The following is a 15348-nucleotide window of genomic DNA, read 5'->3' on the forward strand; positions in this document are numbered from 1 at the left end:
AGAACCCCTGTTCTCTTTTTCCTGTTTTGCCCTTCTCAGTGGAAAGAGCATCAGAACTGGAGCAAGTAGGCTTAGATTGGAGTTCCAGGTTTGCCACTTATTGTGTGAGCATGGGTAAATAATTTAGCTTCCCAATTCTTAGCTTCTTTCTCTGTAAAATAGGAATGATGCTACTTAATAATACCTACCTCATAAGACTATTGTGAAAATGAAATGAAATGTATATATTCATAAAATACTATATACAGGTAAATTATTATGATCAGTTCTCTCTACCTTGTATTTCTCTCCTTTTCTTTTCTTTATTCTCTCCTTCCACAATCTTTTTTTTTCTTTTTTGGTGACCATTGTCCAAGCACCTCCCAGGTCTTGGTTAGACATATTCTCCCTCACTGAATGCTGACCTTAATCATACCATCAAAGGATTTTAGATATCATTTAGGTCAGCACCTTTATTTTTACAGAGAGAGCCCAGATCTAAGTGGCCTGTTCCCAAAGTCATTGGTAGGAAAGTAGTAGAGTCAAATTTGGGTGGTCAGATTCTAACCCATTATTCTAGGGTCACTTAACACCAGGGACATGCTGTCCTGTGTCCTAGATGGGATGGGAAATGAGATTGGAATGGGGGTGGAAACAGGATATGTTGCTGTATCTCTTTGTCCTGCCCTTTCCAGATCTGCTTAATTTGATATTATTCCTCTCTTCCCAAAGCAACAAAACTTTTTTTGCCTGCTTATAAGAAAAGTAAAGAAATAGGACATATGGAATTTTTAGTTTTGTCCCAGGAACTTTTTTTTTAATTTTATGGAATAAAACAAACATTTCCATACTTGGCGTCTTCCTCTTTTGGGGAAATTAGGCAGATTTGAGGCAAGGGGGTGGAAGAGAGGAGATCAAAGGAGAGAAGTTAGGCCTCTTCTATTTCTTGTGTGATCCCTCTTCTACTCAGATGGTGACACTGTCGATCGAATGCTGGGCCTGACTTGAGAAAGGCTTGAAGACACATCTGGCCTCAGACACTGACTAACCTTGTGGTTCTGGGCAGTCACTTAGCCTCTGCCTGACTCAGTTTCCTCAACTCTAAAATGGGGATCATAGTCATACATACTTCTCAGGGTTGTTGTGAGGATCAAATGAGATAATATTTGTAAAAGTGCTTAGCACAGTGCCTGGAGCATAGTAGGAGCTATATAATGGCCTATTTCTTTTCCCTTCCTTCCCCCTTCCCTTCCACACTCTGATGCCCCATAAAACCCCATAAGGAAACAAAATGCAATCTCCTTCAGCCAGCAGTTAGAAAGCCCCACCCCCCACTGCAGCCAGGAGAAGCCCCGAGTATTTTTCCACCCAGGCATCTGCTCCCTGTACTGGCAGGGTCATTGGGTGCAGGGCTGGGGTTATCAAGGCCACATAGACACTCAGGTTTTATCCACCTTTCCCAGCAACCAGAAGTTACTCCTTCCACTCTCACCCAATCACCAAGCTATGGTTCCTTCTCCTTCCTTCCTTCATCTGGCCACATATGGGGAGTGAGTTTCATGTGTGTGCTCAGCCATGTGTCTTTATTCCTGTGAACATCAATATACAGATGACTGCATGTGTGGGTCCAAGTACTTGCACGTGAGCTGGGTGAATGATTTTTCTCCAAGAGTCCTACCTTGTGCAAATTGGTTGTGCTACTCCAGTTGTCAATAATATTCTTTGCCTAAGGTTGCCCTTCCTCTCAGACAACAGCATCTGCTGACCATCTAGTCGTTTCCAGCCCAGACCCTAATCTTCTTCCCTGCCAAGCCTTTACTCATGCTGATTTTCTAGGTGAGGTGGGACATCTGGAAGCAGATAATTAGACATTGCTAATCACTGGTAACAGGCTGTCTGAGGGAGTGCTTAGGGATTGGAAGTCTCCCTGCAAAGTTCTGGGATAAATACCAATTCACAGGAGGCATGCCGCATTTCAGGCAAGGAAAGACTGTCTATAGACATTCCACAGTCCTACCAGGACAAGATCTAATCCCTTAGATGACCCCTCCTTCCTGCCTATAATTGCCCCTTTCAACTCCTTCCCTTTTCCCTGTCATCCACTTTCCAAACCATGAACTCTTTGGAAAAGATCCAGGAGTATTGGCTTCTAAATATTTGTTCTCCAGGCCAAGTGTTTTCCCTTCTTAGTTATGAAAATGTGAACTTAGAGATACTTCATGAGAGGATATCCTAGTCTGAACATTTGAGGATAAATCAATCCAGGAGAGGGCACAATATTTAATGGGAAACCCAGAGATTAGGGATAAGGTCATAGGGGTTTGAATGAATGAAAGGGTAATGAGCCTTAAGTGGACTCAGAGTCCACTCCATATACACAGACCAGGTGTGTTCCTCCCACCTTCTCCCCCATCGCCATTATCTAAGGCCTTTCCCTCATCTCTAAGTGATGTTTTATAAAGAGAGAACTGCTGAGTTAAGGATTCTGTGTCTTCTATTCTCCTACTGAATCTGTTTTTCTAATCTTTCCTCCACTCCCAACCCCCACTAAAAATGAATAGAATGACTGAAGGAAGCCCCTTCTAGCCTTCAGATTCTGTAAGCCCTGTGAAAAATTATGCTGTCCTTTGGTATCTATTCTCCTCTGTCCTTTCAAGGGGAAACCTGCTGTGGAGCTGGAATATGGGGCCAGAGCTAAGGAAGCTATGATATCATAGAGCTCATGAGGTCACAGGTTCTTCAGACAGGAAAGTAAGGGTGTTGGGGAAGGGCAGGGGCAGGGGCAGGGGTAGGCCGCTGCTCCCTGAGCAGGTGGAGGCCCGTAGGCAGAGGGCCACTAAATGGGCGGATGACTTCTTTGGTCCCCAACCTCCAGCGGCCATTGCTTCTGGTTTGCCTCTTACTGCTGCTGCTGCTGGTTCAAGGAGTGAAGCCTCAGAGCGGAGACCCAAATGAGAATGGGAGGAGCCAAAAAGAAAAGATGGCCTCCCTGACAGGTGAGGGAATAAGGGAATAGAAAGGGGACTGTGGTAACCCTCCCTACATTTCAGCCCAAGACTGGGATAAGCTAAAGGTCAGAGATGTGCTTGGGATAAGGGTTACTATCTGGACTGGGACAGAGGCAGCCTGAGTCCCTGTTATGGTAGTGTGGGAGCACTGTGTGTCAGGGTCTACAGTGTAGGTTATGTTGGTATCAAAGTTAGGGATTTAGCAATGTTCATACAGGATTCAGAGGGTATTAAGGGTAACAAGAGCAGAGGGAGTGCTTACCACTTGATCACTTAATGATTTCCTCCTACCCCAGAGTTAGAACTACTCCCCAAACACTATGTATTTTCGGGTGGAGACCAAAGAGACTAGGAACCCTGATTGGTCAAGGTTAGGCTTGTGGTGATAATAACATATGTTTATGCTACCTTGAGGTTTATAAAGAAATTTTTGTCATGAATATGAGGTAGGCAATGCAAGCATTGTTATCCCATTTCAATGATGAGAAACTGAGACTCAGTGACCTACCCATGGTCACGTAGCTAACAAGTATCTGGGGCAATGTGGAAGCCATTCTCTTGACTCCTAAGTCCAGAGTCCTAAGACTCTGCAATATATTGGGTGGCCTCTTGTGATTCCACCACACATTTCCTTTTGATTTCAGGCCAGATTTGGGAAAGAGTCAAGTCAGGGCTAACTGAGGTCGGGAAACAACCCTTCAATCCCCGCTGTTTTCCCTGGTTCTAGGTGAGGGGGACGAAGAGCTAGAGGAACAGTTTGTGGCTTCCTCGGTTGGAGAGGTGCTACAGTTGCTGACCGGGGAGCACTCACACGAGGAAGAAGCAGAAGTAGAAGTGGGACCAGAAGAGAGCACAGCTGTGCGGGACCACCTCTTTGACCTGGCCTTTTGCTTCAACATCGCCAGCATCCTGTTTTTTTTATGAGGGACATGGAGGCAGAGGTCATTGCCTGGTTTCTGGATGAGGAACTGGACATCTACCTCGGCTTCATGATTGCCTACTGATTTCCCCCGACCTCAGGGTTATCACTCCCCAAGGGGATGTCTGCACTGATTCTTGCTAGCTCCCACTCTCTGGTTCTAGACCTTGGCCTCAGATGGCTCTTGGGAACTGGAGTGCATCTGTTTCTGAAACCACTGCCTGATTTCTGCAACTAAGCCTCTTGGACATCACCACCCTGGGCCAGGGACACCATATCCCTCTCCCAACTCTCTCTTCTTCTCTGCCCTGTGATAGAGATGCCCAGAGGGTTGGGGATGGGGAGGCAAGCAGCAGCAACAGTAATAAACCCCCCAAAACAAATGGAGGTAGCTCTCTTTGTATGAACCAAAGCCCTAACTCCACCCTCCCTCATCACCCTCACATCTGTTTCCATAACTTCTCATCTCTCCAATTCAATGACTAGCCATTAGACTTCAACATCCCTCTATTCTTCTGTCCTTTCCTATCTTATTTTTATGAGAACCCAAATCTGGGCATTGGATTTTTTTTTTACAACCACCAATATAGTGCTCTCTTTTTTCTGTCCTGGATTTTGGATATAGAATACAAAATAGGGAAAAACAACAAGGAGAGAGGATAAAACCCTTCTTTATTTCTAGAAGCAGGAAAGTGGCGGATACCTTGGTCCTTATAATTAAGTGCTTGATTCATAGCCAAGCAGCATCTTCAGGCAGATCACCAGAGTTGGCAGCGTCTACCAGGGTTCATAGGGGTACCCCTTGGGCAGTTGAAGTATCTGGCAAAGGTTGGGGTAATGCTAAGGGGCCCATGGACTCGAAGAATAGGAGGGCTGTGAAGGTCTAGAGCATGCTGCAGATTGGGACTGCCACACATAACCTGGGAGGAAGGAAAATTCATCCAGGTCAAGATGGAGTGGGCAGCAGGCCTAAGTTAAAGGGTCAGATGGATACAGTGAATGGGTAGGGTGGTTACTGGGTTGAAAATGAGTATTAGTGAGATAATGTTTCAAGGGGCAGAAAGGACATAAGAAGGCAGAGAGATTGGAGTGGACCAGTTCTCGTAGTGGAATAGAAGAGGATGGTTATAAATCAAAGATAGAATAAGATTTGGCGAGAGAAATGTGGCTATCTATGGTAGTGTTAGGAGAATGTTGTAAGGTACCTAAGGTCTGCTGAAGCAAATTCATAAAATGAGATTGGTGGGGTGAGTTTTATAGAAAATAGTCTGTGCTATTGTGTAGAGTGTCTGTAGAGAGATGGACTGTGTTGGCATCATGCCCTACAGCATCTGGGGTGAGTAAAGCATCGTTGTTGTTATTGGGATGTGTGTGTGTGTGTGTGTGTGTGTCTGTCTGTCTAGGAGGAGGAAGAAATGGGAGATGTCTATTGTAGTGGAGAAGTGGTGGGGCTAGCGTCTATAATGAATGTGATAGTAGGGATCTGTGAGGAAAATTAACACTTCAAGGTAGTGAGGATCCTGGTCTGCAGAAGAAGAGTTATGGTGGGGGGAGTCAGGGAAGAAATCTTGGGAAGAATCTATGTTAGGAGTTCTGAGAAGCATCTAGGAACAGAGATTCCAGGCAGAAGAGGCATCTGGGAAAGGGGTTTTGAGAAGTAGGGAATTTTAGTTGGGCAAGGCAGGGAGAGGTCTGTGTTGTGTATAGGGACAGCTCCCTTACCTGGGCATAGCTTCGATAGAAGAGCTGATAGGGGCTGAGGCCTAAGCTAGGCAGAATGGTCTCTCCTTTATGCTTCTGTTGCCCCTTCCTGTATGCCTGGAGGTGGTGGTGATGGTGGGGAGAAAAATAAGATCATGAGATTTAGAGATGGTCAGTCTCAGAGATAGAAGGAAACTCAGGAGCCATCTAGGTTATACTTGAACAAGAGCGCCTACTCTACAATACACCAGGCTAATGGTCAGCCTAGAATTTGCTTGAAGAATTCCAATGAGGAGAAACCCACTAGGAAGTTGTTCCTTACATAAAACCTAGATTTGCCCAGTTGTGCTTTTCCCCCATCATTCTCATTATCTCTACCCAATGTGGACAAGTGGAATTCCCACTTTCACATGATAGCTCTTCAAATGCATGAAAACAACTGTCATGTCCCCACCCCCACACCTGAGTTTTCTCTTTTCTAGGCTTACTATCCCCAGTTCTTTCAAATGATCATCATGTGGCATGATCTGACAACTCTTAACCATTCTCTCCAGATTATCAATGCCTTTCCTAACACAAGAAAAAGAAAAAGAAAAAGAAAAAATGTCACCCAGCACTTAACATAATACTACTAATTTGGTTTGACCAGAACAGAATATAGTCCTAAGCATTATGTGCCCCCAAATCACATTCACTTGTTTGACTACCATAGCATACTGTTGATTCACATTAATCATTGGATCATAGTTCACTAAAGCTCCCAGATCATTTTCGTTGCTATGTAACCATGCCCCTTCCTCCATCTTGTATTTGTGAAGTAGCTCTTTATGAATCCAATTGTAAGAACTAATATTTGCCCTTATTAAATTTTGTCCTATTGGTCTTAGCCCATTGGCTACCTTGCTAAGAGATGTTTAGGTCCCCGCTACATCTAGTGTTAGCTATCCCAGCTTTGTGTCATCTGTATATTGGATAAACATGCTATCCAGACCTTTAGCCAAGACATTGATTAAAGAAATTAGATGGCATAGAGTTAATACCCGTATTTAGGAAACTGAGGACCAGAGGTCACACAGGTAGTAAGTTAAGAGCCAAGATTAAACTCAGGGTCATAAAACTCCAGAGCCAGTGAGCTTTTGACTACAAGCTTTCTGCAATGGTTTTCAATTTCCCCATATCACAGCCAGTATACACCTTGCAAAACTGTTCTTGGCTTCTACACAGCCCCTTCCCCTTTTACTCTACATTCATGTACAACCCATAATTTCTCTGTTCTAGGTCACTCTACATTTATGTACAACCCATAGTTTCTTTGTCCTATATTCTGCTCTTACTTCCCCTCCTATGCTTAATTTAGAAAGAGTAGAAATTGAGGCATTGATTAGAGCCAAGAAAGATAAGACTTAAAGCTAGTTTGGAAATTGGAGGATGTGGTAGGGAGGTAACACTGGAGGCTTAGGCAAACCTAGATGTTGAGTGGGAAATAAGATGACCCAAGATGGCACAGAACTCAATGGGAGTGGGAAGGTTGTACTAAAGGAGGAGTTTTATAAACAGTGGCCAATGTCCCTTGACAGCTCCAAAGAATTTTATTTTTTGGAGGGAGGGAATAAGAATCTGAGGGCAATGTAGTGTCCTGGAAAGAGAACATGCTCTAGAGTCAGAACATCTAGGTTCAAATCTACCTTTGAAACCCAATGGATGACATTGGGTGTCACACAAACTTCCTGGGTCTCAGTTTCCTCCTCTGCAAATGAGGGGGTTGGACTAGATAGCTTCTGAAGACCCTTTTAGCTCTAGAGATCTACATCTCTGGAATCCTGCCGGAGGTTTCTTCACAGGCAGGAGAGCACAATTACCTGCATGGCAATAACTAGTGCCCCGATATCAGCAGCATTTTCCAAAAGAGCGTGGGAGCTATTGAATGTACTCCCTGCTGGCAGTGAGAAGGACTCATAGTGTTGCTGTAAGCAGAGCAGCTCCCCATGCAGGGTGGGGATGTCACAGGCTTGGCAGCCCCCTGGAACCACTGTGGTAAGTATAGGAAAATCTTGATAAGTGTATCTGAAAAGGAAGGGAGTAGGTAGAGGATATCCCAATCTGGACAACACCCAGGACCAGAGATGTAACAAGCATTGGGAGAATGGAGATTTGCCACAAGGTACTGACAACCAAGGGACAGTTTTCCTCAGGAGATTAACCTTTGTCCTGAGATTGGCCAGGCTTTCTCTCCATGATGACCTTGTCACTATGCCTCAGCTCATGGTCCTACTCAAGCCCTGTCCTATCTTGTCCCCAAACTCCATGCATAAGAGGTCTGGCTTCTTTTCTTTCCCATCCAAGGCTGAACTACCATCTTCTGCCCTCCAATGCTGCTTCTCCAACAAATTTTTCTCTATGACACCATAGCCCCTCTTCAATAGACTGTAAGTTCCTTGAAAGCAGGGGTTATCTTCTACCTTTCTTTGTATCCCAAGTATTTAGTATGGTGCCTAGCATATAGTAGGTACTTAGTAAATACTTTTGACTGACTTACTCCCCCAACCCAGGCACAATATTTTCACCCTCCAGTTAAAATAGATATTGCCCTCCAATATTGTAGGGGGTGGGGTGAGGGAGAGTGTGACAAACTCTCCTACTCATCCCCAACCCCCTACCACAAGTCTCCGATTCAGCATGTTGGACTCATCAAAGTTCCCCACTGCTTCAGATGCATAGGGCCCTTCGAAACTCATACCCAAAGCTTCCATCCTCCCTCTTGAACCCATCTGTTACCCACAGTACTGGTTGAAGATGTGCATTAATTCACGGGCCATCACACTGCCTGTGGCTCCAAAGTTCACAGCTCTAAGAGAGAGGGGGTGTGGTCAGGGAGAAAGAGGGAGCTCACTTACTGACCTCCCCCAAGTGCTCTAATTTTTATCTTCCCATTGGCTCCATATCCCATCATGAGTCCTGTGCCTCTACACCTCTCCTTCCCTCCTCTCTCAAGGACTTCCTTCTCTCATTCCCTTCTCTTCCTCAAGGACTCCTATCCTTCCCAACAACCTTCCCTTTTCCTCCTTGTCCCAGCAAAATGTCTCCATACCTTGGGTAATCAGGACTGAAGAATGGAGGCTGTAGGAGGCCAGCAGGGAAAACAGCCACATTATCAGACATGGAGTAATAGGCATTGACCTCCCAAGGGGATATCTTCCAACTGGAAGAAGAGGAGCAGAGATGAAACTCCAAGCCCTACCATTTGTCATTCCCCACCCTTAATACCTAAGGTTCAGGGATCCAGCCTCAAACCATTCCTGGCCATCCCACCTTGTCCTTGTTTCTATGAATCCCCAAGTTTCCTTCCCCATGATCCTTAATAAAGGTTTCTCTGACTTACTATCTCTTGCTTATACCTGTAACTGGAGGGAGGCTCCAGAAAACCTCTCACAGTTCTCTCTCGGAGGACTCGGGAACAACTCAGAAATGTCTGAAGGAAACTGGGGCCAAAATTGATCTGGGATGGTGGGACAAAATAGAGATACACACACTGATGCACCACAGCTGCCCATAGAAGCAACCGAACTGTAACAGATATACAATCTGATGGCCTTCCAGGGATATGGAAGTCTTCCATAGAGACAAAGGTTCAAAAGGACCTAGACACAATGGTAAAGAAACCTAACACATATCTAGGTCTAGTTTTTTTTTAAATGTACACTCACAGCTAGATATAAAAACCAAATGGGGTTTCCAGTTCCTTTGCTACCTCATTTTGCCATAGTATTCCATGGTATAGAGCAGGGTCCTTAATCTTTTTTTTCTCCCTGTAGCATGGTCCCCTTTGACAGTCTGGAGGAATCTATGGACCTATTCTCAGAAAATTGTTTTTAAATACATAAAATACATATAATTGAAAAGGAAGCCACTTTGTATTTAAATACATATATGTGTATACACATATAATATATAGATACACAAATATATAGTTACATAAATATTACTTATATACATATATATGTATATATATATATATATATAAACCTGGGTTATGCTTCCTTTAATAGTGCTCTGACAATAGAGAGTGGTAGAAGGGATGTATGAGGGTGTGTGAGAGGAATAGGGAAGACATTCTTGGGGAAGCCAGGGAGATTCAGGATGAAGAGAAAGGTAGGAAAAGGAAGAAAACAGAAGGGAGGGGGCAGGAAGGGACTGAGAGTTGATGGGAAGGCTCCCAGGGAAAGCACAAGGTATGAGGGATGAGGATGAAGAAAGACAGGAATAAGGGACAAGAAAGAATTGGGGATAATGATAGGAGTCAGATTTACTCACATCCTCAAAGTCTTGTTTGTTTGCATCAGGTTTCAGTACCTCCTCTGGGGCCCCTATTTCTACCTTCAGCTGAAATAACTGGGAAAACATGGTAAGGTGTCAAGTATTGGATGATGAGGACCTGGGGAATTCAATGCTGTGAGGCAGAAACTTTTCACAAGTCTTAAATATATGTCTCTTTAATGACTGTATATTGATCCCCCATTAGATTGTGAGCTCTCTAAGGGCAGGAAAAGTCTTTTGCCTTTCTTTGTATCCCCAGAACTTAGCAAATGCTTGGCCCATAGTAGGCACTTAATGTTTATTGACTATATATATCTTCTTGTGTGTCTGGGAATCATATCAGTGCAATATCCCCATACTCGGTGGCATCCTGTCCCACATTCCCCAACCTGTACTCCAACACCCTTCATTATCCTTCTCTATGACATACCTTGGCCTGGGCTTCTCTCTGGCTTCCTGCATCCATCCAGCGAATCCTCTCCAGGTGTCTGCTCAAGGAATTTTTGATCTCAGAGAAAAGTTGAATGGCCTGGTAATTGGTGGAAAGGCATTGAGGAGATGAGATAAGCATCAACCCCTAATTCCTACTGCTTTACTTTAAATTCTTACTCTTTACTTTTATTAAATGGGAAAAGATCTCCTGGGGGGTTGAATAGTGATGGAGGCTGTGATGCTTGGGTTATTGGAGTTATCAGGATCATCAGGGAAGAAGGTAAAAAGTAAAGGAGATCTATCAGTCTTCTGATGATATTTATCCCAAGGTTCCCCTTGAGTATCTTCTCTACTTTCTATGACAGTGAAAAGGAGAAAGTGAGGTATACAATAGATGTCACCACTACCCTCAGGGATTGTGCTATACGATATAGGAGACAAGGTCTTTGCTATAAGGGGTATCTTGTTTAATGGATGAGATACATTCATTAGGAAGTTCAATAAGACTGAGCACACAAAAAGAGATAGACATAACACAAAAAACCAAGGGGAAAATGCCAACAAATACAGTGGCATTTTCAAGGAGAAGTCATTCCCCTTTTCTAACATGAATTCTTTGACCATTCTTTTTTTTTCCTACTTCCTCACCATTCATTGGACCTTGCTGCCATACTGATTCTCTCTGTAAACAGTATTTTCAATGTCTCCAAGTGTATTGTCCCTTTCCTTTTTACCTTCAGACATTCTGAAGTTTCCCCTATCTTAAAACAACAATAAACTCTACTTTTCCATTGCTGCCCCTTTCAATGACCATATGATTGATTCAAATATGTGCTGAAGGATTCAATGAAAAAATTCTGGGAGAGTATGGGCTAGGGAAAGAAGGGAAGGGATTGAATCAAGTGAACTGGGAAAGGATCCTGTCATACAGCATCTCGGCTGCCATGGCTGAAGGTTTCCTGAACAAACATTGCTCCCAGTGTGGGCTCAAAGAAGGTCCCTGTCTCCTCAATGCATTTCTTCCATCGAGGGATGCTGAATGTCTGTGAAGGAAAGATCAAGGTCAATGACTCCTTCTGGATAATACCTTCCCATCCAAACCCCAGAAAACATGGTAAACTTACATTTACATAGCCCTCTGTGGTCTATAAATTACTTTTCTTATAATAACTCTGTGAGTTAATTAGCTCAAAGTATTATGATTTCTCTTTTAAAGATAAAGAGACTAAGACCCAGAGAAGTCAAAAGGCTTGCTCAGACTCGTATGTCAGAGTTAGACTTTGAATCCAGGATTCCAGATCCAGTACTATACTATAGTGACTCTATGAGATGATCTTTTCAACAGGTGATAGCAACAGTAGGTATAGTAAGTGCTTACAGGGGTGGAGAACCTTCGTCCTCAAGGTCACATGAGAGTCAGTGAATATCAATACTAATTCTTACTTCATTAAAAACAAGAACAAAAAATAAAATGCTCTCCAAAGTGGTATTCCTTTTAAAGGACCAATAAGTAATTTTCAATGAATGAATTTTATGATTTGACTTGCATGGATCTCTAGTTCCTCTCTGAGGCAGTGGAGCCATATCGAGGCCACTGCTTTCTTTTGAGATCTATTTATTTTGCTTGACTTCTTGTCCATTGGGGGAATGGCTCTTAGTCTTATATACCTATGTTCATTTCATCTAGTTTGTATTTTAGAAATTTATTGAGATCATTGATGCAAAGATTCCCACTCCCCATTTCATAGCCTCCCTTCTTTTCCTGGTTTCATCGATTTTCTTTATGCAAAAAAGCTTTTTGATTTCATATAATCAAAATTATTTAGGTTTTGTGATGATGAGGCCCTTGTTTCTAAGATGATTTACACTGTTAGCCAGGAATTTCAGAGTAAGAGTATAGTCATAGAGACTCTCTGAAACTGCTCCTCACCCCACACAAATATTTGTTCTTCAGTAGCAGATGTACAGGACTTCTACAAGAAAGGAGAACTAATTCATGATATCCCAAAGGAAATGCTTTCAAACAAATTGTAGAACCTCCACTGAGTTCACATTGGCCACAGTGACATGGTGGTGACCTTGATGACCATAAAACCTTGGAAATTCAGTGATATCAGGGAAGAAAGAGCGCCCCTTTCCAATTTACAGTACAGATAACACTTCAATAACCCAAGGAAACCTTCTTATGCATTTAGCACAAACTTCTATTTACTTCTCTTATAGATCAGAGTATCTACCACAAACATTTAGGAACTGGAAGCTAATGATAACTGACATTTATATAGCTTCCTAAGATTTGTACAAGGTTTTACATATATTATCTCTTTTGAGCCTTGCAGCCCTAATCTCCACCTCTGTAAGGTAGATGCTATGTGTATTGTCGCCATTCCCATTTTGCAAATGAATAAACTGAAGTTTAGACAAGTTAAATGACTTGCAGATGGCCACAAATATCAGAAGTGGAATCTGAAGCTGGATCTTCCTAACTTCAGATTCAACCACTGATCCACTCAACCATGCTGCCTTACAATATGGAGCAACTTAGCAAATTTTCAAGTTGAGGTGCTCAAAGAGAATGATGTATCCTATATGAAGGCCTGTTTCCCATCAGCCTTCTAGTCTAATAACTAATGTCTAAGTTTGAATGTCTAAAACTAATGACTGAGCTTTAGGTCCATTTTCATATGCCATGAAATGGTGCTCTGACAACTCCAGGATCATAGGTAAGGGCTACCTGATCTCATTGGTTATAGTATGTTAAACCTAGATAATCAATCTGGGATTGGAGAAGCACAGCTCAACACAAGGGTGGGGAGATAGTGTCTGGTGACTCCTTAATGGGAGTCCACACCTAGCAGTGTCTCCTCCTCCAAGGGGCCCTCAGCTCTCAGGTGAATTCCATTATGCCTGTAAACACCCTTTTTCAGGTAGTTCAAGATAAAGAAAAGAGCTCAGGACTTGAAATATAAAGACCTAGGTTTGAGTCCTGTATCCACTGCTTACTAGCTATGTAAGGATAGGGCAATACCTTTAGAACATCAATTTTCTAATCTGCAAAATGCATATGATAGCTGCACTGCCTACCTCACAAAGTTGTGGCAAGTCAGCAAATTTGTAAAGGAACAAGTCCTGTGAAGATGTATATATTATCATTATTTTCTGACTTGTTCGTTTCCATTGATGGTGGTGGTGGTGGTGGTGGTGGTGGTGGTGATGGTGGTGATGACGAATACAATCCTGACCCCTTTCATTCAGGATGAATGACTTTGCTGACTTGCTGTGAAGCAATGAGCCTGGGCTTGGAGCAAGGGACTCAGGGGTGCCTGGGTCTGTTAGGGGTTCAGTCTCTAACATTTGGTGGCAAGAAAATGAAGCCTTTTAATCACTGTAGGATTATTGATAGGATCACATACCATGACTGGAAGTCCCTCCTCCAGCTGTCATTTGCTTTTTTGCCCAAGGCATCAGTTTTCCCTTCCAATTTCATCATGCTGTTCCTGGTAAAGTAATTTGCAAGTCCCACCCTCACCAACCCAGACAGGGGAGTTATATCTAATGTTTCCTCACAATAGGAGACTGTCCTGCCAGCTCCTGAAGCTTCTGGCTCAGATTCCTCTGTGCATTCTGGAAGTGACTATCTAAGGCAGGGACAAGCGTTGATACCAGCTGTAGGATCATGTGACTTTGAAGATAGTCTCTGGAAAAAGAAAACACATATGCAAGGAATATATGGGGCAGTTAGGTGGTAGAGTGGATAGAGTACCAGGTATGGAGTCAGGAAGACTCATCTTCCTGAACTGAAATCTGGCCTCAGAAACCTACTAGCTGTGTGACCCTGGGCAAATCACTTAATCCTGTGTGTCTAAGTTCCTCATCTGTGAAATGAGCTGGAGAAGGAAATGGCAAACCACTCCAATATCTTTGCCAAGAAAACCCTACTAGGGGTCACAAAGAGTCAGGCATGACTGAAACAACTGAACAACAACACAATACACAGGAAAATACAGGATAAAGGGAGCATAAGGGATAATCTAGTCTACTTCCCTTAATTTTCAGATGAGGAAACTGAGGTCAATAGAAAGAAGACTAGACCAAGGTGACACAGATAAGAATGAGTGTCAGAGTTGACCCTGGAGCCAAACTTAGAGTCAGTATTTTGACTTCAAATCCAGTACAAGAAAGGAAAGATATAGGTGGGTGAGTAGAAGCAAACTAGTTACATGTATTCTTAAGTACTCCTGTGGCCAGGATGATTCTATGTAAATGACTGTTTAAATATGGAAACCAAGAGCTGTACTAACATGAAAATGATGGACTGGAGCAGGTAGCAGGTACAAAAATAAATCAGAAACAGGGACGGACCTAGATATCTAGGTAGGAGAGAAAGAATAGAAAGGAAAAGAAGAGAGGGAGTGATGCCTTCAGTAGACTCATAGAATGTTAGAACCCAAAGGGACTTTAGAGGTCATCTAGTCAGATTCCTTTATTTTACAGTTGAGGGAAGTGAGGTCCAGTGGGGTTAAGAGGCTTGCCTTTGTGCTCACAGGTAGTAAATTTCAGAGATAAGACTTGAAGCAAAGTCTGTCAGACAACAAATCCATATTTTCTCCACTATATCATGGTAAGAATCAGATTGGACTGTCCCTCCTACAATCAGCAAGATTAGGTCTAACTAGGTCTACAGCCCAGCTACAATTACGATCAGCACAAGAAATACTGTAGTAATCTGCTGTTTCCTGGGTGGGTAGAATAGCTTGGTGGATGTGGGGGGAATTCAGTCTTGGAAAGTGGTTAAGGAAAAAAAAAAGCAGGGCTAGGGTTCAATAGAGAAGACAAATTCTCAGACAGCCAGAGAAGAAAGGATCTAGGCAGGTAAGAAATGGACTGGAATGAATGAATGAATGAATGAATGAATGAATGAATGAATGAATGAATGAAAGAAAGAAAGAAGAAAGAAAGAAAGAAAGAAAGAAAGAAAGAAAGAAAGAAAGAAAG

General features: G+C 43.0%; 2 protein-coding genes across 2 annotated transcripts in view; one reads left to right on the plus strand and one right to left on the minus strand.

The window, feature by feature from the left end:
- Nucleotides 1–2827: 2827 nt before the first annotated feature.
- On the plus strand, nucleotides 2828–3911 carry LLCFC1 (LLLL and CFNLAS motif containing 1). Its single transcript, XM_027841248.1, has 2 exons — nucleotides 2828–2975; nucleotides 3715–3911. Exons 1-2 carry the CDS (start codon nucleotides 2828–2830, stop codon nucleotides 3909–3911), a joined length of 345 nt encoding a protein of 114 aa, XP_027697049.1.
- A 693-nt stretch (nucleotides 3912–4604) lies between these two features.
- The window catches only part of KEL (Kell metallo-endopeptidase (Kell blood group)), a 17992-nt gene continuing 7248 nt past the window's right edge, over nucleotides 4605–15348 (minus strand). The window contains exons 9-18 of the mRNA XM_027841319.1: nucleotides 13921–14050; nucleotides 11283–11396; nucleotides 10352–10450; nucleotides 9919–9996; nucleotides 9003–9103; nucleotides 8696–8806; nucleotides 8387–8454; nucleotides 7467–7636; nucleotides 5629–5724; nucleotides 4605–4826 (exon numbers count right to left, since the gene is read on the minus strand). Of these exons, the coding sequence (XP_027697120.1) occupies nucleotides 4665–4826; nucleotides 5629–5724; nucleotides 7467–7636; nucleotides 8387–8454; nucleotides 8696–8806; nucleotides 9003–9103; nucleotides 9919–9996; nucleotides 10352–10450; nucleotides 11283–11396; nucleotides 13921–14050 (1129 nt within the window). The 3' untranslated portion in view covers nucleotides 4605–4664. The remainder of the gene's footprint in view (nucleotides 4827–5628; nucleotides 5725–7466; nucleotides 7637–8386; nucleotides 8455–8695; nucleotides 8807–9002; nucleotides 9104–9918; nucleotides 9997–10351; nucleotides 10451–11282; nucleotides 11397–13920; nucleotides 14051–15348) is intronic.

This window comes from Vombatus ursinus, unplaced genomic scaffold (genome assembly GCF_900497805.2).
Source record: "Vombatus ursinus unplaced genomic scaffold, bare-nosed wombat genome assembly UNPS02014858.1, whole genome shotgun sequence".
Taxonomy (NCBI): Eukaryota; Metazoa; Chordata; class Mammalia; order Diprotodontia; family Vombatidae; genus Vombatus; species Vombatus ursinus.